Source organism: Aphelocoma coerulescens, chromosome 19, assembly GCF_041296385.1.
Source record: "Aphelocoma coerulescens isolate FSJ_1873_10779 chromosome 19, UR_Acoe_1.0, whole genome shotgun sequence".
In the NCBI taxonomy this organism is placed as follows: domain Eukaryota; kingdom Metazoa; phylum Chordata; class Aves; order Passeriformes; family Corvidae; genus Aphelocoma; species Aphelocoma coerulescens.
Window position 1 is genome coordinate 1,568,028 of NC_091032.1, and position 26,973 is coordinate 1,595,000.

General features: G+C 44.9%; 1 protein-coding gene across 2 annotated transcripts in view; it reads right to left on the reverse strand.

The window, feature by feature from the left end:
- AUTS2 (activator of transcription and developmental regulator AUTS2) overlaps window positions 1-26,973 on the reverse strand; it is a 767,594-nt gene that overhangs the window by 225,859 nt on the left and 514,762 nt on the right. For both annotated transcript variants that reach the window (XM_069033649.1, XM_069033648.1), the window contains exon 5: window positions 13,378-13,407. In XM_069033649.1, coding sequence (XP_068889750.1) covers window positions 13,378-13,407 — 30 coding nt within the window. The remainder of the gene's footprint in view (window positions 1-13,377; window positions 13,408-26,973) is intronic.

Below are 26,973 nucleotides of genomic sequence, written 5' to 3' on the forward strand. Positions count from 1 at the left end.
CATACATATAAATCAGGCACAGCAAAGAAACATACAAAGTGTCCCAGTTGTCACATCATCTAAACCCCCAGGAATGCACAGTGCCAAGTGGTCACCTCTCATTTTCCTGCCCCAGGACCCCCAGAAGTCACATACTGGGCCAAGAATTGCAGATTCAGGCATCCCACTGTGGGTTTTAAGGGCATGGATCCTAAAAGGCACCAGTCTTACAGAGGCCTGTCAGACCTGTGGGCAGGGCAGGAACCCCCTCCAGCCCTGGGAGAGGCTCTGTGAGCAAACCTGACAGGTCCCACAGTGCAGCCTTTGCTTCACAGAACACTTGCTGGGGATGGGAACAAGCAGCATCAGAGGATCCTGGAGATCTCTGATACCAGGGACCACTACTGGTCTTCAGAATGTCCTGGGGAACGCCCTGACCCTCACACAACTTGTCCTCTTGGCAGCGATGCACCACAGACCATCCAACGCCCCCTGGTTCACAAACAAAGCACAAATCACCATCAGGAGCCACTAAACTAAGAAATAAAACAAAGTAAAACCCTGAATGATGGCCATGGGATCTGGGAGACCTTTACTTCCTGAAGGATGTATTTATTCATGGAGAAGAGGATGGAACAAGATGATCTTTAATGTCCCTTCCAACCCAAATCATTCCCTATTCAGAATTTTCATTTATTTGTATTTAATTCCCCCTTATTTTCACACAATCTCATTTATTTTCATCAAAAGACTTGGGAGTAAGGATGGTTTCTCAGTGTCTGTCTGCACTGGGCACAGGTCCACAGGAATCCACTGTGCACGGGGTTTCTGAGGGCTGCTGCAAGAAACAGCAATACAAAACCAGTAGAACATTACTTGGATTTCAGGCTTCTGTTGCTGAATGTCTCCTGTCTTGAACCATATCTTTACACTGCAATGGAGCCACAGAGACCATGTAAGGAGTAAGGTCAGAGCTGCTGTTTTTCTTGGACCAGGAAAGAGAAGCCAAAGCTCCGCAGCGATCTGAGGCAAGTCTGATGGAGCCGCTCTTCCATGGCGTTTTGGATGACACACGGTAACCATCTTCCAGCATGTTTGTCTTTTCCTGGGACTACAAGATGCTATGGATTTCTGCCATACTCAAAACAACTGCCCATCCTTGTAGTGCCCCCTAAAACTGACCCCATCCAGCCTGCAGCCCTCCTGCCCTGCTGTGGGTACCATCAGCAGAGTGACCCTGGGAGCGTGAGCACGAGCAGGGGCTGCACCGCACAGGGCTGGCAGCACTTCCAGCTCTTCAGCTCCAGGCAGTGGAAGGGCTGGAAGGGTTTTACACAAGGCTCTCAGCTCCCATGAGTGGGTAAACTCGGAAGCAGGATGGCCTCAGCAGGGCAGGAGTCTGAGGTGATGAATACCCCTCACTCCATGACAGACGGAGCTGCAGCCACGAGGTTTCCTGAACCAGAGACCACCACAAAGGAAGAAGGAACAGACTCACAGGCTGCTGCACTGAGCTCATGTCAATGCCTGAGCCAAACCCAGCCACTGGGAGTTTAAATGCTCCTGCATGCCAGGAACAAAGCACAGAAGAGAAACACGTGAACTGGGAGGCTGGATGGTTCCCAGTGCTGCCCACCAGTGTGCCTCCCCAGGGGCACCTGGCCTGTCCCACATCTTACCCCTCTGCTCTGAACTAGCTGACATCTCTCCTCATCTCCTCTCGTCATTATAATTTTGAAAAACCCAACCAAAACCAAATCTGTAAATGCATTAACAGGAATCTCCCACAGTGTCCTGGCATCACATAAAAATGCCATCAGAAACCAAGTTTTCCAAATGAGGTTACTTGTAAACATTTGGCATGGACAGTGCAAAATTCACCTCTCTATCCTCCTTCCCAGTCTCTGGCTGAGAATTTGTGCTCAGTGGGCAACTCAGAGCCAATAAAGCAGCCATCTATCAACCCCTGAAACAAACTGTACCACCCATATGTCGGCAGAAGTTCACAGTTTGAAAATGTTTCATGTCTTACCCGTTCCTAGAACAGCCCCTTTCCCTGAGATTATTATAGACTATCACTCATTCTTCAGTTTGTCTAGGATCTGCTAAATGTTTCTCTAGAAATTCATCACTTGCACATTCACAGCCATGCATTAACTGCTCGGTTTTTCCCTGAAAGTAAGGAATTTTGATATGATACATAAGTCACCATAAACTCTACAGGACTGAGTGAGTTATTGCATCTTACAGGACAACTGGTTCCTACAAATGATACCCTGGAAAATGACATTATCGCTCAGTGATTTGGTTCAATCTGATTGCTACAGTTAATGTAATAATGTAACTCAATTAGGATGCTTTTGTTATGAATGAACAACCTTGTTTAATATTGTCTGCCTGTCCAGAGTCAGCTGAAATGGGATGTTGAGGCAGCCTGCAAAACCCAGAAATGCAGTGGTGCATTTTCAGGAGAGACATCAGCATGAATTAGAAAGCCCAGGCAATTTTTAAAGACACAAAGGTCTTCTTGGTGTTTCCTACTAACAGAAAATTACAAACCAGGCATCTTTGTAGGGCCTGCAAGTGAATCCAGACTTTCCACAGAGGTCACAGAAAGCCTTGTGACAGTCAGTGCACACAGGTTGACCCTCGTGTCCAAAGCAAGGCACATCAGGTTCACCTAAAGCCAATCCCTCCACACTCTCAGCTCCCCAGTAGCTCCCACTGGGCAGACCAGTAGCCAGATCATGGTGTGCCCACACCGGGAGCCTGGGAGAACCCGGCCACTTGTCAGATAAATTTGTTTAGAGCTTTTCCTGCTTTCCTGTGTGGTGCCCCTCTGAGATGCTTCCAGCACATTCACAGAGTTCCCCACCAGCACAGCCAGGGTCAGGCACTCTTGCACTGCTTGCACATCTGCTTTTCTAAAAACTCCCACTCCCTGACTCTCAGGGTATCTCTGCCTGCTCTACCCCCTGGAGCCCTCTCCTCCCAACGAAGAACTCAGGGGTTCACTGCAGGGGGACAAGCAGGCAGAGACTTTGGGAGAAGGGGTTCCCTTGGCTAGCAATGCCAGGAGGGAGGAGGGAGGGAGAGGTTTTGCCAAACCTGCCCTGGATTAAGAGGAAGATGAAAGCCCAGAATGTTCCTTACTCTGCTGGTACCTGCAGGCCCAACCCTAATTCAAACCATGTGTTATTCTCTTCACTTCTGCCCTGTTTGGGAATTTCTGGAATGCAAGAGACACGGTAGCTGTGCTATACCACTTCCAGGTCCACAATACCCTGCCTGAGCCACATGGAGAGAAGTATTTAGAGAACCAGCACGGTCCTTGCTGGAATCCTTCTCAATTCAGCAGTGCATGCATTTAATTTCCTGTCTCCTTGTTTTCAGCCTGTCCTTGGACATGTTTGTGAGAAACCTGAGACGGTTACATGTGTTGTGGCCTCCAAGACTATTAAAACCATGAAATAATTGCCATAACTTTGTTCTTTTTTTTTTTTTTCTTCTCTTTCTAAAGAAACCTCCAAAGAAATGTCTCACCTTCTCAGTTCTCAATCCCAAGCCTTTTTCTTTTCAAGGAAAAGTGAGAACAGACATTCAGGAATGGGGAGCATGCCTCATACATGATTATAAAACCTGATTTGTTATGAAAAACAGATGTTATTCAAGAGCATAAAGGGTATATGAATATTATACTTGAATAACATATACTCCTTAAAGAACACTTTGTATAACCTAGGTATGTTTGGCCATGGCCAAACTCCAAAATCCACAGATTGAATTTCTGTCTGTCTCCACACACACAGACCATACGTGCCCACTCATCAATACCATTAACACACCTCCAAAGCTCTGATGTAACCACCAGCAGCTCCACAGGGGTGTGGTGATCACAAGAATTGGGCCAGCACCTTTCAGGACACAGATTTCATTTCAGGACATTTCATCTTACTTTTGTGTGGGAGGTTTACAGACACTTGTGCAAAATAACAAGACTCAACATCTCAATCTACTAAGAGATCTCAGTTCAAACATTCTAAATTAAATTTAAAATTCTCATCTTTCAGGACAGAGAGAGCATGTGAGCACATGGACTGTGTGCACACACAGACACAGACTTACATCTTCCCTGAGTTGAAATCGCAAGTTGCTATGTGCAAGATCAGAAAACCACTGTGTGATTTCACTCACTCTGCACCAGTGGCACCTGAAAGTGAAATCTTGCCTGGCATTCCCACATACACCCTTCACGGAGCCACTTTGATAGAAGTTTTTCTACATATAAAAAAGAAGATGTAACACTATAAAGTGAACAAGCAAAACTATCTATCATTTGGAATGTCTTTCTTACTGTGATCTAAGCTGCTGGGAAGGCTTTAGGAATTTGCATGTTATCCTTAGAGATATCTGAAACTGTCTCTTCTGTTTCTTGTACAGCACTGAGCACAGCACCAGCTTTAATCTTTAATCTCTTCTCTCCTCCCCTACCAAGGATCAAATCCTACAATCCAGGCACAAGTAAAACTCTTGGGGCATAATAAAGTTTGGCTCCAAGTGTTACAATTAGGATGGGAATATTTATTGCCAGGAATGTGTTATACCAAAACAAACTCAAATCACATCCTGAAACTTGGCCCTAGATCATAGAAACAGAATAGTTTGGGCTGGAAGGGACCTTAAAGTTCATCCAGTTCCATCCCCCTGTCATGGGCAGGGCTACCTTCCGCTACCCCAGGGTGCTCCAAGCCCCATCCAGCCTGGCCTCGGACACTTCAGGAAAAGTGGAGTGCATCTCGGATGGCAGGATTGAACAGGGAAAGGTGGGGATTCAGGGACACTTTGGAGTTGGAGTGAGATGATCTTTAAGGTCCCTTCCAACACAAACTGTTCCATGACTCAGTGAACCCAGACAATCCTCCCCCGACAAGCCCATGAGCTGCTGACCCCATCCCTTCTCTCATCTCACAGTCAATACAAATGCAATTAAACACTTTAAAACACAAAACAAAAAAGCTAAACAAACGAAACTGAGGTTTTCCCATTCTTCCTCCATCTGCCAATTCACACAACAACAGAATGAGGACAGAGGAGAACAACCTGGAGGATTTCAAGCACACACAATCCCTGCTTACCTTACAGAAACATGCTCTATAATTATGTACCTTTTGCCTGAAATTATTATAGATATTAGTGCTGCTGTGGGGAGGAGAGCTTGTGGGCAGCACAGACGTGTGTTGTAGATATTTATAAAACCACCAGGAGGCTGCAATAAAATTATCCTGGGGTATATATTATGCTTTTTCAAGAAGCATTTAAAACCACTACTATGTTCAATTTAACCTCTCCCCCAGGTTTCCTCAGCACACATTCCTCTGTATAGCTATACCTCTAATTTGGAATGTCAATATATATAAACAGACATATTGCAAATAATGTACATCTATACAAACAGATATGTTCCATGAAAGCAATGTCTATGATTTTCATAGTAGGCATGTGTATACATGAAAACACATGCTGCAAAATAATACACATATAGATAAGCTATGGCTGGTATTCTGAGGCCCTGTACGAGAACAGCAATTGCTTACATAAAAATAATAAAAATTTAAAATACTGGATATAGGTTGGTTGCTGCTACAGGTGTAAATATGACTCTGCACACATGCCCAGAGCAGAAAATGGAGTGCAACATGAGCATACACTTATAACATCAGCATTTGCTGCATTTGCATATTCCATATTGGTTATGCATCATGCTCCATGCCTGTTACACATTTAACACGTACAATTCCTCGACTGCTTTTTGCTATCAGTTTGAATTTTATTTTTATTCCCACAAGACAGCCTGCAAATGACACTTTTTAAGCCCTGATGGCTGAGCAGTGTCTCAAGACACTGATGTGACAGTGCCGGGACCTCCAAGGCGCTGGGGACCCTCGGAGGGGCATCTGTGCCAACCTGCCCTCCCCTACTCCAGCTCTCCATTGTTTACTCACTGCCAGGAGCTGGGCTAAAGCCCTGGGGAGAGCAAAACCTGTTTGGGCCATTGACATTGAGTATCCTTGGTGCAGCAAGTCAGGACCTCGGAGGTATCCATCATTCCGGCTGCCTGGAGGCAGGCTGGAGCCAAGGAACTTGCCTGAGCAGCTAGTAAAATTTTAATGCACTCTGTAGTGTGGTCATGTCATACTCAGTTATGGCAAATAATCCCAGATGCCTGCAGAGGTAAAATGGAGCTGTAATGTGCTTGCCTCCTAACCCGAGCTGACAGCAATGATGTACGACTACCATTAGCGGAAAATATCACTTCAACTAACCCATGATCCAGCTCCGCTAAGGGTCACATTATCCATGAGGAACAAATTACACTCCCAAAGTAAATACAAATTTTCTACACGAAATGGGTACAAAAAGAAGGGAAGGGGAGCGGGGCGGGGGAGGGGGCAGGAGCACACGCTCCGTACGCCGAGGCGCTGCCGAGCGACAGCGGTGACAAAGGACGGGCGAGGGCGGCACCGGCGGCCCGGGAGCGCCCCACGCCCGCTCGCTGCCCTCGCTGCCAAACGCCCCATCCTTTACAGCAAACGCGCTCGGCTCCCCCTTTATTGCCGCTCGCACGGTGGGGACCCTCTGTGCGGCACATCAAATGAATAAAAAGGAGCCTTATCTTCCCTCCTAATGGGCCTTAAACAGTAAGAAATGCTTGCTGATTGCCGGAGCCTCGCTAGCGCAGGAAGGCTGGGTGATCTTTCACCCTTGGGGCGAGTTTAAGGTGCTGCGTCTTCCAGAGTGAAAAAGACAACACCTGTACAAATACGCAGCGTAAATCGCCCTTGTGGGAAACATCCCGGCTTCGCAGAAACAGTTTTTGGAATAATACTGAGGAATGGTTTCTCTAATCCTACCCTTAGCCAAAATAAATACATGCCAAACAGTAAGACAGCAGTATCCCATGACCTGGAGTAATTGATTAAAATTGGGTTCTCAGCCACTGTTTCCCCTCGTTTGCCAAACGTGGTGGTTGGTACCCACCATCCAAGGAGTTTTTCCGAGTATCCAGCGCCCTCTTGACCAATGCTTTGCCCTTCCTGGAGCACAGAGGGACTGAATGGCCTGACAGCTTCTCAGCCTTTCTGTGCCAGCCCCACAGAACCCAGAGAGATGGGACCTGGGGAGGGCAGGATCCCCCCACCAACCCCCGGAGCTCCCACATAAAGGCCCAAATTGCAGCCAGTCCCTGTTCAGGAACCTTCAGTGCCTTCCAACCCCACAGGAACTCTTTTCCAGTGGTTTCTTGCTGTTCCCTGGCCGGGAGAGACAGGGAATGTCTCACACAAGCTAAGGCCACACACCAATTTCTTTCTTCTTCTTACTAGACTGGAGATGACACACTTTACATTTTGAAGTTTTCCTCTAAAAATCCCCCCCAGTCTTCCTATACCTGCACCTATGGTTGAGAAGTGTGAAGAATGGGATCAAAAAAACCCAGCTCTGATGACAGACCCTTCTTTCAACAGCTCAATAAATTCTCAGAGTTCCCTTAATGACAAAAATTTCTCAGACTAGGTAAACTGTAATTTATTATTTATATTCCAGCAGTGCATAAACACCAAATGGAAACCCTGGTAGAGTTTTAAACTGCGAGAAGAGTAGAGATATTACTGTAGCACTCTATGGCCGTGGTGCTGGCTGGGTATAAATCTAGCTGGCTCCCAGCTGTCCCTCTGCCACAGCCCTAGCACCATCCAGGGGGGATATTTTTCCCTTGAAGTGCTACCAAAACTCTTCCTTCCCTCATTCCTCCCAGGGGTGAGGAAAAAATACCCCAAATACAGTTTTGTTTCCAAGCACCCTACTAAAAAATATCCGAAACTGATGCAACTGCCCACATGAGAGTGGATTGCACCCAATTATAAATGTAATCCTTTGGATATAAGATGTCATAAAACAATTTCACCACCATTTAATCCATTTATGACAAAGCTTTTGCAGAACACACAGAACACAGCCCTGTGCAAAGCAGCTGCTTATTTTGGCCTTCTGTTTTCCAGCACAGTTTGTGGTGGGGCTGCTCTGGGTGCTTCCTGTTCCCCTGGAAAGGACAATTTGCTGTGTCCTGCACATGCTTTGGAGTGGAGAGGACATGGAGCAGCTCTGCCCCAGCTGAGCAGGGTGCTCTGTGCATTCAGCAGAGACACTCCAGGTCTGCAAGGCAGGAGGAAACGGCTCCTCAAGTTCATGAACAACAAACGCTGCCTTTATCCAGAGCTAGGGACTGACATGGTTTTAGCAGGCCCTTCCCACGTTCCTCTTAGGTTTATCAGAGCATTTGTTACTACCTAAATCAGTCGAGTTTGCAAAGTTGGAAAGAACTACAAACAAACACACAAACACATAAACACTTGTATGTGTTTAACACCAAACACTAAAATGCAGCCTGTGCAATCAGCTGGGAGAGACACATCTGCCAAAATGCTACTCCAAAATGCCTCTCCAAAGCCCACACACAAAATAACTGGCCAAAAGCACTGCAGAAACATACAGAGGGTGAAGGTGTGAATGCTCTTCTGTATGTATAGATACACACAAACAGCCTTTTACCTGGGTACAGCAGAGTAATTTATGGTATTTCCTATGCCATAATCTTTGGTTTGTACCTGCTTTATGAGCAATCAGATGCATCAGCATTATCATTAAAAATTATCTGATTCAAGAAAGATCATTCTTCAGCTCTCTTGGTGCTTTTAATGGCACAGTACTTTTTCTTCAAGGAAGAAAATTTTCTTTCAAAGAGAAAAAAAATGAAGCAACACACTCCCACCAGCACAGGCTCCTTGGCAAGCGCAACACCCACTCATTCTAATCCCAATCCCCTCCCTTTGTTACTCTCCCCCTCTGAGCAGATGCCAACACCTGGCAAATTTAGCCACTGGCTTGACCAAGCTCTGTCCTCCCTCCTCATGCCACACCAGGGGCACCCAAAGTTGAGCCCATTTCAGCAGGGACACTTGGGCTGCAGCCAGGACCAGCCAGACACTGCTGGGCCCTGGGAGAACATGTTCCAGTGGGATTCAAGAGCCTCATAACTGACTGGGTACTCCTGAGATAACACAGAACTAAGGCATCAACAGCGATGTTTTTTTAGGCTGCTCATCCTATCAAAGTTGGATACAACTCCAGCCAGAAGCAGCTCTGTTTGTGCAAAGCAGCTCCCTTGATCAATGAAGTATTTTCCTAAGAAGTGAAAAATCACTAAAGTGCCTCAGATCAAGCCTTTAATTATAAAATTAAACAGAGTGGGGAGAGGAAATGGTAAAGATGGAGAATGAAACAGGACCTCATTTCTTACCTCATCTATAGCACCTGACTTCCTTATCAGAGCTCTTTGTACATCTTTTCCAAACAAGATTTCCTTTGATTTCCAGAAGACAAACTTCGTGTTTGCACTTATGTTTTTAATGTTGTATTAATTACCATGGGTATAATTTTAAAGATTGTATCGAGATATCAAAAGATAATACAGTTGCACTTCAATTTGTCAGCTGTGCAATAGCTTGCCCTAATTTTAGATTATCAGCTCTGGAGACCTGCTCAAAGAGTAAGACTGACAGACTTTTTAATGGAGAAAATCGGAGTTCCCCTGGGATCCATACTTTTTTCTGATTCAGTAAGAAATCCCAGTGGCATTTGCTGAAAGGATCCCAGGATGGAGAATGACATCTCTCTAAGAATTAGTGCTTCTCACTCTGATGCAAGTCTTCCAAATATACTCTCCCTCCACAGACATGCCCGCCACCTCTTCAGGCTTTTCAGCAACAGGAGGGTGAAATGTCTACTTTGAGTGCTCCAGTCCAGTCCTGTGTGTCAAACTGAAGGAGCATGAATCTGTATAAATAGACAAATTATCCACCCAAAATATGTCATTTAAAATTGAGATGCTGACACAGCCTTAGCTACAGCACCGCTAAGCAGGGGCTGCATCATTGTTTCAATTAAATATCCTTGTTTCTTCTTCCCGAGAAACCTCTGGAGAAATGTCTCATTTGAGGGCAGACACAGACAGAAAGTGACTCTGTCTGTCGGCTCCCAATTAAAGGCTGGGGAAGACGGATTGGAGGCACAGCCATCACCTAACAGAGATCAGATATCAGCTGTGATTTACGAAGCCAGATAGGCAGGGATCCAAGTCAGGAAAAAGGAATGTGACCAGGCTGAGACACTGCCTTTCCCACTCTGCCACCCCTCGCCATCCAGCTGCTCCTCAGGCTCCCAGGTCCTGCTCCTTCATTCCTTCTGCTGCTCACAGTGGCCCATCCAGTCAAGCTTGAACCAGCTCATCCTCCAGCCCCTCGACCTGTCACACACCATTCCTGATGCTGATCTGCCATATTTTATTCAAAGGCTCTGGTCTATCTTTCTGGATTCCAGGTTTTATTTATTCTAGCAGAAATATGTACTTATATGTATTCCTTCTACCTCTCATGGATCTCCTCTGGAGGATCAGTGTGGGTTTGCCCTCAAAAATCCTAAATGAAGCAAAATTGCCTCTTTTGCATTTTCTGAAGAGCAAGCACAGAACTGCTCTGCAGCAATTAACCCTACATTCTGTACACTACAGGGCATCAACATCTGCAAGAGATAGTCCTAAAGAAAAGCAGATCTCCTCTTCCCAGAAACATTTCAGGCCAAGCTGTTTCTGGCGGGAGGGGCACAACTCCACAGTCCTCAGAACACACTGAGCGAGGTCCAACCCAGAGCAATTTGTCAATTCACTGCTAGAACAGCTCCACAGCTGGAGGCCAATATCATCACGATATAAGACATTTGGGTAAAGGATCTTCAAACTTCTAATCCTGCTGAGCACCCTCAGCTCCCCTGGTTATTAATGAAAACTGAGGATGTTGGGCACTGCTGATGAAATGATCCCTTGCACAGGATCTGGCTCCTCGCTTCTCCCAGTGCAGTGTGCTCGCAGGAAATTTTTGTCCTAAAAATGTTATTTTATTTAAAGCAGGAATTCAAAAATCTTCTGGGTCCTATTGAAAGAGATCTAAAAGATCCTGCCTGTCTGAAGAAAAGAAGTTTCTACTTGTCAGTTAAACAAAGGAATAACGCACAGCCTCCTTTATAGTGTGTACTTTACCTGTCATCCAACAGCCCATTATCACGTCACGGCAGAGTGCACTTTTCTACAGGTCACTTTGTTTAAAATGACATGGATAATGCACATGTCAGCGAGCTGACAGTCCCCACCGTCCTTCAGAGATAAAACCCAGCGACGAGCGCCTGTTCTTATCTGGGGTACATGCCTTGGTCTATCATCTAAGTCAGGCAGAACATGATTTCTCCAGAGAGCACTTTTTTCATTTCCTGATTTTAAGAAAATCAAATAAGCACCATTTGTCTTCATCTGAATATGCTTGACCTGCTCAAATGATGATGTCTCGCATTTTATAACAGGCTACATATGCTGAATTCAAATTAACAGCAGAACAAGGCCTTTAGATCTTTGCCTGGGCTGCCAGCACAGCCTGAATAAATATGCCAGGGTGAGCAGTCATCTCTTAGAACTGGGCCTGAGCTGTAGAGCTCAAAGCTGGGTCTGGTTCTGACATTTGAAAAGCACTAAATTTTTTGGGATATTTGGGTCTGCACATAATCTCATTCCATTAGGGGGAAGACAAAATATAGATCACGGAGATGAAATACACATCTGGATTTTAAATCCTGCCCACACAAGTACTGGGATATTCTGTGTGAGGTACAGTCTCGAGTCTCTCTTGTACTGTGTTGTGGAAACCATCCTGAAGCAGCATCCCCCCTCCATCCCCAAAAGCTGCCTCTGGCTTTCTGTACAGGAGTGCTGCAAGAGAAAATACAGGGAAAGAGGCAGAGGTTCAGCTCCATAAATGCTGCAGTGACAGGAAATTACACTTTTAGTTCTGGGTGCCATAAACATAGGAGCTGAAATTCAGTTTATCATCTTCCTCTGCATAAGGAACATCCTGAAAATGAATAATCACTTCACAGGATGGAATGTAATGGTAATGCATTAAAAATTCATATTGAAAAGTGCAGGTTAATATTCTGTGCAAAAACCCAACAAAACCTCCCCTTTCTGTTGTCACACTGATTAACTCCAGTGATTAGTTCCCTTATGCAAGGAAAATCATTGCATTTCAAAACAAACAGCAGTTCTTTAACATAGTTAGCAAATTATTAAGAAACATGAGGAAAAAATCCTCTACTTGGGAAAAGAGCTGAAGGGCAAAGCTTTGGAAATATAGACAGAATGGTTTGAGAATTATTTTGGCTTCCTGTTACACAAACCCTGTAGAAAACTGATTAAATCCATGGAAGGTGATTTTTGTACTCATTGTTTCCCTCTGGATTTTACAGCATATTTGTACTTGGCTGTTGGATAAGCTGCACACCAGCATGGTCATCTCTCCTCTTCTTGGCTTGCCTTGGAGCTGCTTAACACAACCACTCATGAAACTCTAACCACTTCAACATTATTACAGGAACAATGTTTTCTGACATTATTTTCCCCTTCCCTGACTGCCATCCCCCAATTTATCTAGGGAAAGAGGAGGCAAAAGTGATTACATTATCAAAACATCCCTTAAGGCTCAACATACAAATAAAAATCACAAAATCCAACCTGGAAATGAAGAAATTAGACCAGTTTTTCTGTGATGATTATTTCAGTTTTGCCAAAGAAAGAAGGTTAGTCTGTTCACAACATAAAATAATGGATAAAAATATTCATCAGTGTGGATCCCAGTTCTTCATTACTATTAGTCTAAACAATAAACAGCATTAGAGGCTGATGCCTGACCTTTCAGTGTTACATTTTTCCCCTTTCCCACTCAGAAACCCAAAATTATGGAGACAGTTATCAGCAAGTTGTGTCACTTGACTTAATGTACAGTTCCCAAATGTTGTTTCTAAAAAAATAGATACATCAACCATAACACTTCTATGGAATTTGCAGGCCCTTGCCTGCAGAGAAGCAAACAGGCACCAACAGTGGTTAAATAACTGTTAAGAAGTGCAAGTGTGAGGGCTACAAACAGACTCAGTTGCTGTTACAACTTCCAAGGGGAAGTGTAGCCATGGAAAGGGTTGGTAGTGAGACTGGTGTTCATAAACAACTCACACAAACTGTGGCATCAATATTCTTAAAGACGAACTGTGCAGCCACCAAAATATTCATTAGAATTCTCTTTCCTTGGAGGTCTATTCCAAAATTAAATTAGAGATAGAAATTTTCTTTGTATCAAGATGCTTTAGGTTAGTCCAAGAAGAAACTTTGAATAAGTAATAGATTAAGAGGAATAAGAGATTCCAATAAATTAGTTTTGCTCCCATACTGATTTTCTTTCTTACCTTTTCTTCTTGATCGCTGTCGCTGTCACACTGAAACACAAAAAGAGAAAAAGCACAGGTAAGAGAAACTTGTTACAGCAAAAAAAAGGTAAATATTTCTGTGAACAAGATGGGTGATACACTCATAAATGCTGGGCATCACATCTGGCAGCTTTAGGAACAAGTCCAGTTACTGTGTGGGAGGAAATTTCCCCTCACTGCTGGTGAGGAGGGTACATTTGTGTGTTTGAATTATGAAACACCCAGCACACACCAAAAGCCATTTGCCAAGCCCTCTGTCAGCTCAGCTCAGGGGCACAGGAGCTGATGGTGCAGGAGCATGTTCAGACTCCAAAACTGGATCAGGGAAGAAGAAAAACAGTCTCCAAGGGCTGGTTTGTTTTCTTTGGATGGACAGTGCTCCTCATGCTCCTCATGCCAGTCCATCAGCTCCACGGGCTCCACGGAGACAGCTCAGCTCTGCCCAGCCCAAAGGGCAGCATTTGCAAGGCTGCTGTTTTCCAGGAACACATGGAAAAGTCACCCCATGGCTTTGCTTATGGCTGCTGAACTAAAGAATTCCGAGATCACAGAGGGAGCAAGAACATGCCCCATTCACTGATTCCCTGAGGTTCTCTGGGAGTAGCCCAGGTATCACAGGAAACACAGTTTTACAAAGTGCTGAACAGTAACTCTAGAGAGTCCTGACATTTTTCTGGTGCCATTGCTCCATTTTTTAGTAAGTTTTACTATAGCAGAAATAGAGCAGGACTAGATCTCTCAATGTTCCTTAGAGATAAGCATCAGAACCCAATCCACGTTTGCATTTGCTAGAAGTACAAAAGCTGTGTTGGAAACAGGACTGTAAGAACCTTGGAACTCACAGGTTTGATCCCTCCCACCAAATTCTGGGTAACTACACCTCCTTCTGTGGGTTTGTTTTGCTTCTCTCTACAGCTGTAGGTTCTGGAGGATGAATTGTCCGTATCACTCAAGACTGAACTCACACTTCTGCAGATCTAAGGGCAAACATTCCCAAGGAAAACCACCAAACAGGAGACCCAGGCTTTCCTCCCCGAGGACCAGCTGACTGTCAGGTTCTTACAGCTCTTGATGTATTTACATCATGTTTAATGCAGCTTTGAGTATTTTTGTATGACAACCAAATTGCTTTGAAATCAGTTATATTTTGTGAATTCCAAAGGTTAACTAAACAGTGGGATGGGAACAGATAGAGCCAAAAACACCCACAAATACACGTACTTGATTTGCACAAATCAACTCATCTTCTGTCTGTTGTTTAATTATAACTTTTCTGTTTCACTAGCTTTTTCCTTGTTTCATCAGTACAAGGGGTGAAAAGGTGCCTTCCCTACACCCTGAGCTACGTACTAACAAATTAGAGCTAAGAACTATTTCTAGGTATTTTTCAACTAATTTTAAAGGAAGCAAAGATTAGATAAAATTACAATCTCCTTGCAGCTGATTCCAAATAGAAAAGGAAGTGAAATTTATTTAATAACTGAAGTGATTTATATAGCACCAGTTGCACCAGAGTATTTACTCTGGTAGCAAACAAACGAGAAAGAACATGAAGACAGGGGACAATTTTAACTAGAATTTTGAAAACCTCACACAATGTTCAAATTAATGAAGAGTCTACTTAACTGACAAAAGGAAAACATTTCTAGAACAGCATGGCATTGATAGAAAGTACTCCTACCTTCCCCCAAAAATATAATGCATTTTGACTTCAGCAGGACTGCCTGTATGAGATTTTGGTATGAAGATGAGCAAGGCCCTGCATTTACAAAAAGCAGACTTGCCAATGGATTTTCATCCATGAAAATCATGGCATAGAATCAGAGAATCTCCTGAGCTGGAAGGGACCCATGAGGATCATCCAGTCCAACTCCTGGCCCTGCACAGCACATCCCCAAGAATCACAAAGCAAGTCACCATCAAGAATGTCCCAAAGATTTCCCTTTACTATCTCTGCTTCACAGGTGTTGGAAAAATTCAGCTTTTGGGCTCGGTCACCTTCTCCCCCTGGATGGTCAGAGCCAGGAGTTTGCTCACCATGAGCTCCCCAGGATCCATTATCACACCTCCTATGTGTTTCAAACCAGGGAGCTCAGGAGCAATTGCTCCTCTTGTTTGTGTCTCTGCCCACCCTCCAGGCAAACTCCAAGTCTTGACTGCAGTATCTGAACCCAAAAGGAAAAATAAGGGTGGCAAAAGGTGGATGTCTAAGCAGGAAAGAGTAATTCCCTCTGAGCAGCAGGGTTCAGGGGGTTTCAAGGTGTCACCCACTCCCGGTCTGGGCACATGAGCAGCTGTCCTGTGACCCAGCCATGCTCACAGCGCTCTGCAGCCTCTCCTTTCCCCCAGTTTTAGTCTGGCTTAAGGAATCTCTCCTCTGTTGTTTTTCCCGACTCATAAGCTTGGAAAAGCTGAGGGTTTTTGTCTTCCCTGCAGCATAGAGGTACCTGGGGAGAAGAGAATTTGCCAGCACTGACATCTGAATTTGCCAACAGAACAGTTCCCCGCAGCCGAGTGAATCTGCAGAGCGCTGTCGGTGGGAAGCATTTCCACCAAAGTGTTAAACCTCCAAAGCCCCGCTCTCCAACAGTCCAGTTCTAATTTCAAGGTCCGCTTAATTCCACATCAAATAATTACTGCTGTACCCAGAAGCACCTTGTCTCCAGAGTTAAGCATATGGCGAAGGACTGAGACCTACTGGTGTCCATTATGGAAGCAGCGCGGGTGCCAAGCCGATTAAAAATGCTCCTGCTCCCTTCACACCGTGCCCAGTGAGTGACAGCTCTGTGCCTTGGCCAGTCGGGGTGGCTGCCAAAGCAGCCTCTGCTGCACGGGGCCCACATGGCACTGGGAGAAAACACTGCCATTCCTGCCATTGAATTCCCACACTGACCCGAGGACTTTGCTGGGAGCTCAGCAGGAGTGCACCATCCAATTTACAGCTCCAGCCTCCAGAGCCCTCCGTGCCAGCCTCTGGCAGAGACAGATGATGGTCAAACCCCTCCAGTTCATAAATTATGCAACGGCAATAAATGCACTCAGCAAACAGCTCCCGATGTTTGGCCAGCCTGGCTCTGAGGCAGCTCCTGCCCTCACACAGAGGCACCAGGGGAGGACCCACTGTCCAGCAGTGCTGTCCTGGGCCAATGGCAGCATTCTGTGGACCAGCAGGATGGAAGGAAAAAAGGAGGGGGAGGAGGAAAGAACTCTAAGCACTGCTCTGGGGTTGTATTTCTGTGCAGCACCTCTCTGTGTGTGTGTGTGTGTGTGTGTGTGTGTGCAGGACACACTCTGTGCTGGCATGCTGTGCACACCCACCCATCAGACAGTTTATGTGCAGGGGTAATGCCAAAAAGGGAGAAGAAAGATGTTTGCTACTCAGGCTGGAAACAGAACTGGAGCAACTGCATGTTGTCCCCACGCCTGAGAGTCAGCCCAGGCACTGCGGGCACCGTGCTCACACACAGCCACCCGTGCTCTGATGTGCTCATTTACATTTCTGGATGCAAGTTCTCCCCAGAGGTGCTAAAGCACAAGGTGTTTCCATCTCCTGCAGCCTTACTGCTGCCCACGGCTGGAGAGCACATTTTGGAAACCGAAGCTGACAACCGTGAAGTTGATTATTCAGAATTACTGGTCAATTTGAAGGCTCGAGTCTGCACTGCTCGCTCAATTCCTCAATTCCTCCAGCACTTCCCTACCTCCCAGGGCCACAGGAAGAAGTAAAATGATTTAAGTGCTTTGTGGTTCTCAGAGCGCCAGACTGTTTTGGAATTGAAGCGATGGAAATACTTTGTACTGGCCTTCTGCTTTGGGCTGAGTTTCAGTATTCCGTGTCTATTACAAAAAGCTCATTTTTCGGTGCTCTCCCATGTCTTTTGTCAGGAAACCATGGCTCTGTGCACAGGTTGCTTTGGAATATTCTGCAAATAACTGGGAATCCAAAATATCATTCAGAGATAGCATGACCTGATTTTTGGATAACTGCCACTAGCTTCACTGGAAGCTGAGAGTGGTAATGTGACAAATCAGGACAAGGAGGCTGCAGACACATTTTACACCTGAACAAACAGAGGCTTCTTGTTCTGATTCTCAGGCTCAAGGCACTTACTGTCTCCACTCTGAACACAAGCTGTGACTGATTACAGTCACCCCAGGCCAGGCTTGAGATGAGCCCAGGCCAAATTGCCAAATTTGCCCTACACAACCCCCAGGCTTGTGCCAGGCACAGAAATGAAGCCCAGATGGGCAGAACTGCTGAGCACCCACAGCCCCCTGGACGGCCAAGTCTTCAAGTGCACATGATCCCAAATGCTGTGAGAGCTTCTCAAATCACAGCATGACAGGCTCCTCAGAGCGAGGATTCTGCAGAATGGCTATTTTGTGCTTTTAAAAGTCTTGTACTGGCCAGAAGGGACTCAACAGTTTCCCCAAAGGACCTACAGCGCTGCCAACCAAATTCAAAGCAAGTAAAGCTCACTCAAAATGATCTTCACAGATGAAAACCTTACAGGACATATGGAAACGTTAAGGGTGCTCCTAATTTCTAGAAAATCGGGGTAATAATGAGACCAGACTGACTGTGATTTGCACGAAGTGGCCATAGTTATCACTGAAACTGTTCCAACCCCTTAAATAACCAAAGTGCACAGCCACCACCCATCACATCACCTGACACACACACATGCCAAGTGCTCAAGCTTCCTTTTGTAGTATTTCTGCAACTTCCTGCTCCAGAAATGCTAATCACAGTCAGGGACCCGAAAACCTGCATTTTTGTATGTGTGATGCAGTCAAAATTCAGACAATTATCCCTAAAATCAAGCCCAGGTGAGGAAGAGGACATACCAACTCCAAAGATCTCTGTACCAACAAAACAAAAAGCTTTCTTTCTGCCTCAGCCCCAACTCTGGAAGCCCTGCAATCAGCCTGAGCTGTGGCTGCAGCAGATGCATTCCCTGAAACAGGGGGTGTGCACACACAGACCTGCAGTGGGATGTGGGAAAAGAACTTTCCAATTCCCAGCTGAGGCCTAATTGCTGCTGTGTTTTTTAGAAGAAAAGGCAAACTGGAGATCAGGCTAAAGATTAGCTGCACCTCCCCAGTCCTCTGTCCCAGGTGGAGAAAGTTAAAATGCACAGCACATCTCCCACAGCACCTGTGGAATGAGCCTGATCCCAAAGCCACGTTTCAAAAATCAGACACCCTATGTGGTGACAGCTCTCATTTGAGCCCATTTTAATAACTTGAGAGAGCCTGGTCCAAATCAAGCTGAGTAAAGGTCTGTGCCACCTCGCCAGCTCATTCAGGCTGAAGCAACACCACAGATTTCTCTGCACTTTGCTGATTGAACACATTCTTGTGCAAAAAGTGGCAATCATTGAATATCTCATGTACAATGACATTGAGGAGGGCATTGTTCTCTATTCTGCTCAATGGACTTTGCTGGAACAGCTATTTCATATCTTGGAGCCATTTATCATTGCCACCAAAGGAGTCAGTGCTGCTGCAACGCCAGCACTGAACAAAGTGATTCTACTCATCTGTCTGCTGAAAAGAAATCTGAAGAAAATGAGGGAAAACCCAGACCTCAGCGTGTTCACACTGACATTTACAATATTCTTGTCCATCTTTCCACCAATGACAAACTGGCAGCCCTGGAAAGGGCAAAGATGGGATTTTAGCTATACAATTAGACCTTTGCTTCCAAGAAAAAAGGAGAAAAAAACATCTCCTGGATGAAAGGAGACACAGACAGGGAATAAATGGGCAATTTTCTAATTGATGAAATGGAGACCGGCAGAGTAACAAAGAAACTAAGAGCAAGAATTTCACTTTTTCCTTCCTATCTGTGACTTTGCCTGCAAGTAGCATTCAGCACGGAGCTCCTTGCCAAGGAACCTTATATATATAGCATCTCACAAATTGGTTAACATCACAGTCTGCTTAGCAATTCCTCACCATTATCCACTGTGACTCACTGTAAGGAATGGCTCTGAAACAGAGACGGTCTGCGAAGTTTAAGGTCTGCTTTCTTAAAAGCTAAAATTATGGATTATTCACCAAAAAGTCCCATTTTACACAAATTATCTTAGTCTGGACAAAAGATTGCAATGTTGACCTTTAATCTGAATTCCATTTTATCCAAACTACTCCACTTCAGATGAAATGTATCAGTCTTGGACATTTGAAGTTATCTTGGCCCTTTACAAGAAAAATACTCAGAACTTAGAATGCCTTTCAGCTGCAATTCTTTTACATTCCTCCCTCCCAGGACTTTTATGGTGGTTTTATATTATAAACTGACACAATTAGTGGTTCCTTTTAGCTCTACCATCAACAAAACAATGGTTTAATAAGAAAGAATTATATTTTGAGTATTAAAATGAAAACTCTGGATTATATGGCTGTTCAGGATAAAGATGATCCACCTTATACATCTCTAGGATGTGGATATACCCTTGGTACCTGGTGGGAGGTACAAATACCCCTGGTAGGCCACGGGGAACTGGTTTGTAAAGCCAAGGGGGGATTTCCCTCCAGAAAGACCCCGAAAGACAAGTCCTGCTCTGAGGTTTGGTTCTGCTGTGTTGTATTTGCAGGAATACCCCCAGAAGGGGCAGGCTGGGAGCTGTGCGTCACTGGGAGGCACTGGAGGCTGCTGGGCACTGCTGGGGAGGCAGCACGGGACCTGCCTGAGGCTGCCAGGGGCAGAGCTGGCACCCTCTGTCCTGCCAGGCTGCCCCAGCTCCGTGTCACCCCAGGGACACATGAAACCAGCCCTGGAAGAAACTCATTTTCTTTTGCTCCTTGGAAACTGAGCTGGGACTGGCGGTTACTGCACCTTCTGTCCCCCAGATCCCACTCCCAGTGGCTTCCTCGTGGTGTCACTGCTCAGTGACCCCACACCTGCTCGAGGCCCCATCCAGCCACCCCCAGAGAGCAGGATGATGCTCCCACCAGGGCCAGGGGAGCATTAAATGTGTTTTCCAGATGGAAAACTAACAATGCCATGCATTCCTCAGCTCAGCACCCTCAAAAAGTGCCCACCACCAGCCAGGCACCCAAATCCCACCAGAACCAGCTGGCACCAGGCATTGCCAGCCACACACACAGAGGAATCCTGATTTTAGAAGTCATTCTCTGTTGCAATTGAAAGGTAATGTCTCTGCCTCAGCTCCTGAGGGCTCCATAAGGAAAAATGCCTCCATGGCTCTCCCCTGGGACTCGGGACACACATTTGCTGCCTCCTTACCTGCCTTGCTGGCTGCAGGCAACATGCAGCTGGCATGTTATTTTTAGCACCCTCTCAAATGATGGCAATTTGCAGTGGGTAATGTCATGTTTAGCATCTTCTCAACTCATGAGCACTTTTTCAGGGTTCGAAAAACAATAATAGTAAATAATAGTAAAAATGTGCATTTGTACTGATGGACTAAGTCAATAGGAAAGATTTAAACTAATCAGTGGTTAATGAAGTCAGTGCCTAATACTGCATAGGTGGGTGTTATCTGTACGAGAAAAGATTCTTATTTTTCAGAACTCCTGGTCTTAGCTCATGAGTTCTGTTTGGAATTTGAGCCTTCCAGGTACTTACAGGCTAATGAAATAAAAACACCTTGATTGACAAGAAGCAAAGCATGTTACGGGTTAAAATAATACAAGAATCTATTTTTTACACTGTGTTGTGATCCATAAAAATCACCCTGAGCCTTTCCTCTTTCTTCTCTGCCTGTGAAGCCAATTGCTTTGATTGCAGTGATATGAGCTTACTGAAATGACTTGCCCTTGCTTGTGAAGCAAATGGAACATGCTAATAGAACTTATCGCATTACCGGATGCAAAAGTGCCATAGCTCATTACTTTAAGATAAAAGGATATCATTGCAGACGGGAAGCAGAATTGACTTTCTGAGGCCCGACTTGATGATGATTTAATCAACTGCTCTCTTTCACTTCTCATCTCTGCGCCTGTCGGTTTCCCAGGTGCTGTTAAATGAGACACTCAGAAAGTGAGCGGAGGGAAAGAAATTGCTGTCATTACTTTTCAAGAAAGGAGGTATGCAAATTTTCGACAGAAAGATTGCGTTCATAATGGGCCTGGTAAAATACAAGGATCATGCTTGACAGGTGAGGGCAAGTCATTTGTACGTCCTTAAAGTGAAGCAACCATCCTCATTTAGAAATTGTGCTCGATAAGAGAAGCTACAAATGAAACCCACGCGATGGCTGAGAGCAGCCAGCAAATCTTTGAAGACTTTGCTGCTGCAGCTCTGCCTTCAGCAGGTGCCTGGCGTGCCTTCACACATGGCTCTTCCCAACTGCCAGATGGCCAAAGTTTGACCTCAGTATCTCACAGAGATTCCTCTTAAATGTTTTTTCTTACTGTCAGCATTATAGTCACAGTCTGGGGTCTGAGAGTTTCTTCCTTTCTTCACCGCTGCCAGAAATAGAAATTACAACAACAAAAAAAAAACCCCAACCAGCTAAGTGAGGGTTGAGTTGACTTTGAAAACAGAATCAAGAGGTTGGAGGCAACAACTTGTTCTCCTCTGCATGTGTGACAAATCTTGGATGGTCCGGAGCTTACACTTCATACCAAGTAAAAAGAGTAACCCACAAAAAGGGTTGTGGTGGGAAGCAAAGAGGGTGAGAAGATGCTTCTGCAGGGCCCAAAAGGAACCTGGGGTCCTGTGTGATTGCAGCAAGAGAGGAAAGGGTAAAGAGAGAGAAACTGGATGCTCTGTTGACCTGATGGAGAAGTTCTGATATTCTAAAATTAGACGTTAAAAAAGCACAACAATTGAGATGATGAATTATGCACAGGCTAAAAACACTCTAAAGATCCTGGATGGCTATTGAGCTGTTTGGATCATTTTAAATGGGGAAATGAGAACTACCAAGCTTTTATTGGTGTCAATCAGGTTTTCCATCAGAGATTGATAGTCAGCCACAGCAAACAGGTTCCTTAGGGACACTCTAAGCAATGGATACAGCAGTTTGTCATAAAATGTTGACATTTTTCTCAGATAACAGCATAGGACTTAAATAGAATTAATGTCATGAATATTTAGAATTAACCAAGAAACAGCTGGGAAATACTGCCACGAAGGAAGCTGGGTACAACAGAAAATGATTTAAATTTAAGTAAGAACAGCCACTATATTAATTCCAAAATAGGTGCATTTTAAGAATGTATAATTCTTTTTTTCTCCAGAACACAGTTCACTGCCCCTGTGCTTGTTTATGGAACACAACTATCAGATATGTTATTTGCCCTTTTCCCTGTGTGTCAGGTCCTTAACCCTCCATATCCACCTAACTGGGAGTGATCCAGCAATACCCTTTGGATCTGACTCACCTCTCACCAAAAATACTGCACTGGAGGTTGAAAAGCAAGATGATGGAAGAAAGATAGCTTTGGGCTGGGACTCAGGAGATCCACCTCTGTCGCTGGCTATCAGGATCACCTCAGGCAAGTCACTTACTCCCTTCTGCTGTCAACCCTCTACTTTTCATCTCTTTGGGCTATTAAATGGAACATTCCCTAGGATTTGCTCACTTTCACTGTATGTGTTTATAAGGTGTGCAGGATAATAAGGCATTTTCCTTAGAGAATGTTGGTCTTAGTAAATGGAAGACATCAAGAAGAAAAAAGCATTAAGACCTGGATCAGGCCCTAGACACACCATGCCTGTTTTCAGTACAGATCTCATCTTCCACCAACTAAAGTGCATGATCTCTGGAAAGCTGTATCATTTCAACTGAAAATTATTTTTATTTTCACTTAGAGCAGCGCACACGGAGCAGCAGCAATCCAGCATCGACAGCACTGCACAGGGGTTGCTCTCTTGTGCAGGCTGCAGCAACTCTGAGCACAACATGGCCACTGAAACCCACACAAAGACAGATCCAATTGATTTCTAGGCTAAAATAGTTGTAGAAATCGTATCTGAAACAAAAAACAAATAATAAAAAGCCATCTTTTCTCTTCTTTCCCAAACAAGACCTCTTTAGCTTTTGAGTTCTGTGTCTTCACAGTAGCCTAAACAAGTTGAACTGAATTGTATAAATAATAATGGTAATAATAATTCCCCAAACAACCCCAAACAATTGATCCTTAGGGATAAGACCTTAACAGCTGAGCTATAAACCTCTGAACACTGGATTTTAATGGATACTAAAAACCCCTTAACTAAGCCCTATAAATATAACCTGAAACCAAATGATTTGTGTTCTAAGCTGTTTGCAAACTCCCATAAATGTTCCTCATTGTCATAATGCCAGAAAAATAGCTCAGCCAGTGTACTCAGCCCTGCAAACTGGCTTCTGTGCTGTGCTTTCATTCCCTTTTCCACTCTGCTTTATAATTCATCACTCCCACAGTTGTTATGTATTATTATTACTATTATTATTTATTGCTGCCTTTATCATTTTTGTTCAATTGATAAATTGTCTGTGCAAGACCTGAGGGAAGAGAAGGATTATTCTAAATGTAGAGCAAGTAAATATAAATTGTAAAGACAATGGCACACTTTGGCCCGCCTGGCTCCAATTTCCTTTTTGACATACATGGTTCTATAATTTGGAATCTGTGATCTCTTATTAGGAAATGAAAGCATTATTTTTTTCCCCAGAATGCTGCAACTATAATAATTGAATTTAAAACAGGAGCTGTATTTCTCTTTTTAGAGGTAAGAATAATATCCCTGACTTATCAGTTGAACTCAGCCATTTGTTATTCAAGGAGTGGCTGAGAATAATTAAGAATATTCATTGCTGCCTGGCTGCCCCTGGATCCCTGGCAGTGCCCAAGGCCAGGCTGGACGGGGCTTGGAGCAGCCTGGGACAGTGGAAGATGTCCTTGCCCATGGCAGGAGGTGGAATGGGATGGGCTTTAAGGTCCCTTCCAACCCAAACTGTTCTGGGATTCTTTGATAGCTGGGGGATGTTGTCCAACAGAACATCTACTACTGGAGATACCCCCTTTACCAACAAGCAGTGGCAGAAGTGATACCTTGGTGTGTCCCAGCAGCCCACCCAGGAAAGGGAACTTCTCATTTCCTCCAGCTCTCTCTTCCTGAGGACCTCCTTCAGTCAGCCCCAAAGCCCCGTGTGCCTCCTCTGTTCTGAGCAAAAGCTGTTGCCCCCACGTTGGTTCTGCAGTGATCCCAAACTGGGGCTCACGGTGCTCAGGGCATGGCCACTGACAGCAGAGAGGTGGAAGAGTCATGGAATATCCCAAACTGGAAGGGACCCCAGGGATGACCCAGCCCAGCCCCTGGCCCTGCACAGACACCCCAACAACCCCACCCTGGGCATCCCTTGGAGCTCCAGGAGCTGTGGCAGCCTCAGGGCCGTGCCCATTCCCTGGGGAGCCTGGGCAGTGCCCAGCACCCTCTGTGGGAAGAACCTTTCCCTGATCTCAGCCTGACCCTCCCTGACCCAGCTCCAGCCACTCCCTGGGTGCTGTCCCTGTCACAGGGAGCAGAGATGGGAGATGTCCCTCCACTGTTCCTCAGGAGGAAGCTGCAGAGGTAAGCAGCAGCTGCAGCTCCAGGTAAGACCCAAACATCTACTTTAAGAGCCACTCTGCTCTACAAATACCCACTGTGGAACACCAGGCCCTCAGTTTACCACCAATGCTCTCTTTGCAGGGATAAAAAAAAAAATGTTCGGGGTTTGGTTGGGATTTTTTTTTTCCCCACTGCTGCATCAACCTACCCCCAAACTATGTGATAAAAACTCCTATATCATAAATACTATCACAGGTTCCATGACTGTTATCAGCAGTGGCAAATTACCTGTCACAGCCAAGGCAAGGGATTGTTTTGAATAGCTGCCTTTTAGCTCAGTGCTCAAAAAGTTATCCCTGTCCAGGAGGGTCTTGGAAAATGCAAGAGTTTTGCCAGCAGCAGCTGTGCTGAAGCAGGGCTGTGGCCAATGCAGCACTGAGCATTACTGGCACTGCCCATGTGCTCCTTTTTCAGCTGCAATGAGACTTCACACTGCTAGGAATTATCTCTTCCAAAGGTGAACCCACATCAGGGCCAGGAGACATCCTGAACCCCAAACACAAGACTTCCCACTAAACTCTCTGTCAAGAAAGAAGGGACACACCGAAGCAGGAGGGGATGCAAAACGAGTCTGTCTGAGAATGTGAGGATCCACAGGATGCCTGGAAGGAGCAGAAGCTTTGTATCTTTGATGTTTGTGGTCACCACTACCCCACAGACAAAAATTCACACCAGATTTCTGGCTGGATGATCCCAGCAAAGCACCTGCATCTTGTACAGAATGGAATTTTAAACTGCACAACCTGTGCTCTGCAGTTTTGAGACGGATTAGGTAGAGCAAGGAAATTCATTGCTTTCCCCAGAGATATTCTCTGTGAATACAGAGCCTTGGAATTTCACAAGGGATGTTTTAGCAAGGTAGAGGCTCCCTCTATTTTATAGATACCAAAAGATTGGAAGTTCCATTCTCATCTCTTCTGAAAATTTAGTACTAGGAAGGCTCTGAGATTTCAAACATGTTCTCCCCACAAAAACCTCTGTAGGCTTTATCTTCAGTCTAAGAGGCAAGTGAATAACAAGATGCAATGGGTAAAATCCAGATAAATTTAGACTGGTGCATATTTTAAAAATGGGGAATAACTTATTATTCTTCACTTAAAAACAGGGCAGATTTTCCCTAACTGAAAAAAAAACTAATAAAAAATTAAAACCTTGCCTAAATGTTGTGCCCTCGTTCAGTCAGTTACTGTACTCCAGGCAGTACAATTAATTAGTGGAGATCATATGGCCTGTGCTAGACAGGAGGTCACAGCAGATCACACCCTCATTGCCGTAAATGATGTGAATTTATAAATCCCTGAACATCCATATCCTTCCACTCCTACATCCACAGCCAGCTTGTTAATGCTTCGGATCTCCTGTGATCCAGCAATTCAGGCCAGTTCCATTCACTGACAACAGCTCTTTCCATGCTGGGACAATCCTGAAGGGCTGTGAACGACCTCTGAGCTTACTCCAGAGCCAGGAGGTTTTCCCATTTCCCAGGAACAGTAGATCCTGCCAGCTTTTACAGTGAATTTGGTGTTGGTGTTGCTGTGTATGTTGAGTTTTATTCATGTTCACAGGATTCAGTTTTATCATGCTGCAGGAATAGCACTTCTTCAAGACTCATTTCAGCTTTGCTATTAAGCTCGACTACCTTTTTTGAGTAATCAATAAAAAGTCTGCTACAAGAGGACACTGTGATTTACAAATACAGGAAAAGAAAGAGAACGATGCGGAGCCATTGGTAGGAATGTGAAGGACTGTTGGGAGGGGGGAAATAAAAAGACTATGAGAAGAATCTGAACAACCAATTTAATCTTGGAGGAAAATTCAGCAGAGCTATCCTGCGTGGCAGCTATCATAAAAAGATGTGGGAGAAATCTACGGGAAATCCAATACAAAATCTAAAATGTTCACCAATGGGGTCCTTCAGAGCAAGGGAGAGGGGGAGACAGCAATTTCTCATAAAGCATTACAGAAGGCAGCCTTACATTTTCCCTCGGAGCTCCTAAAAA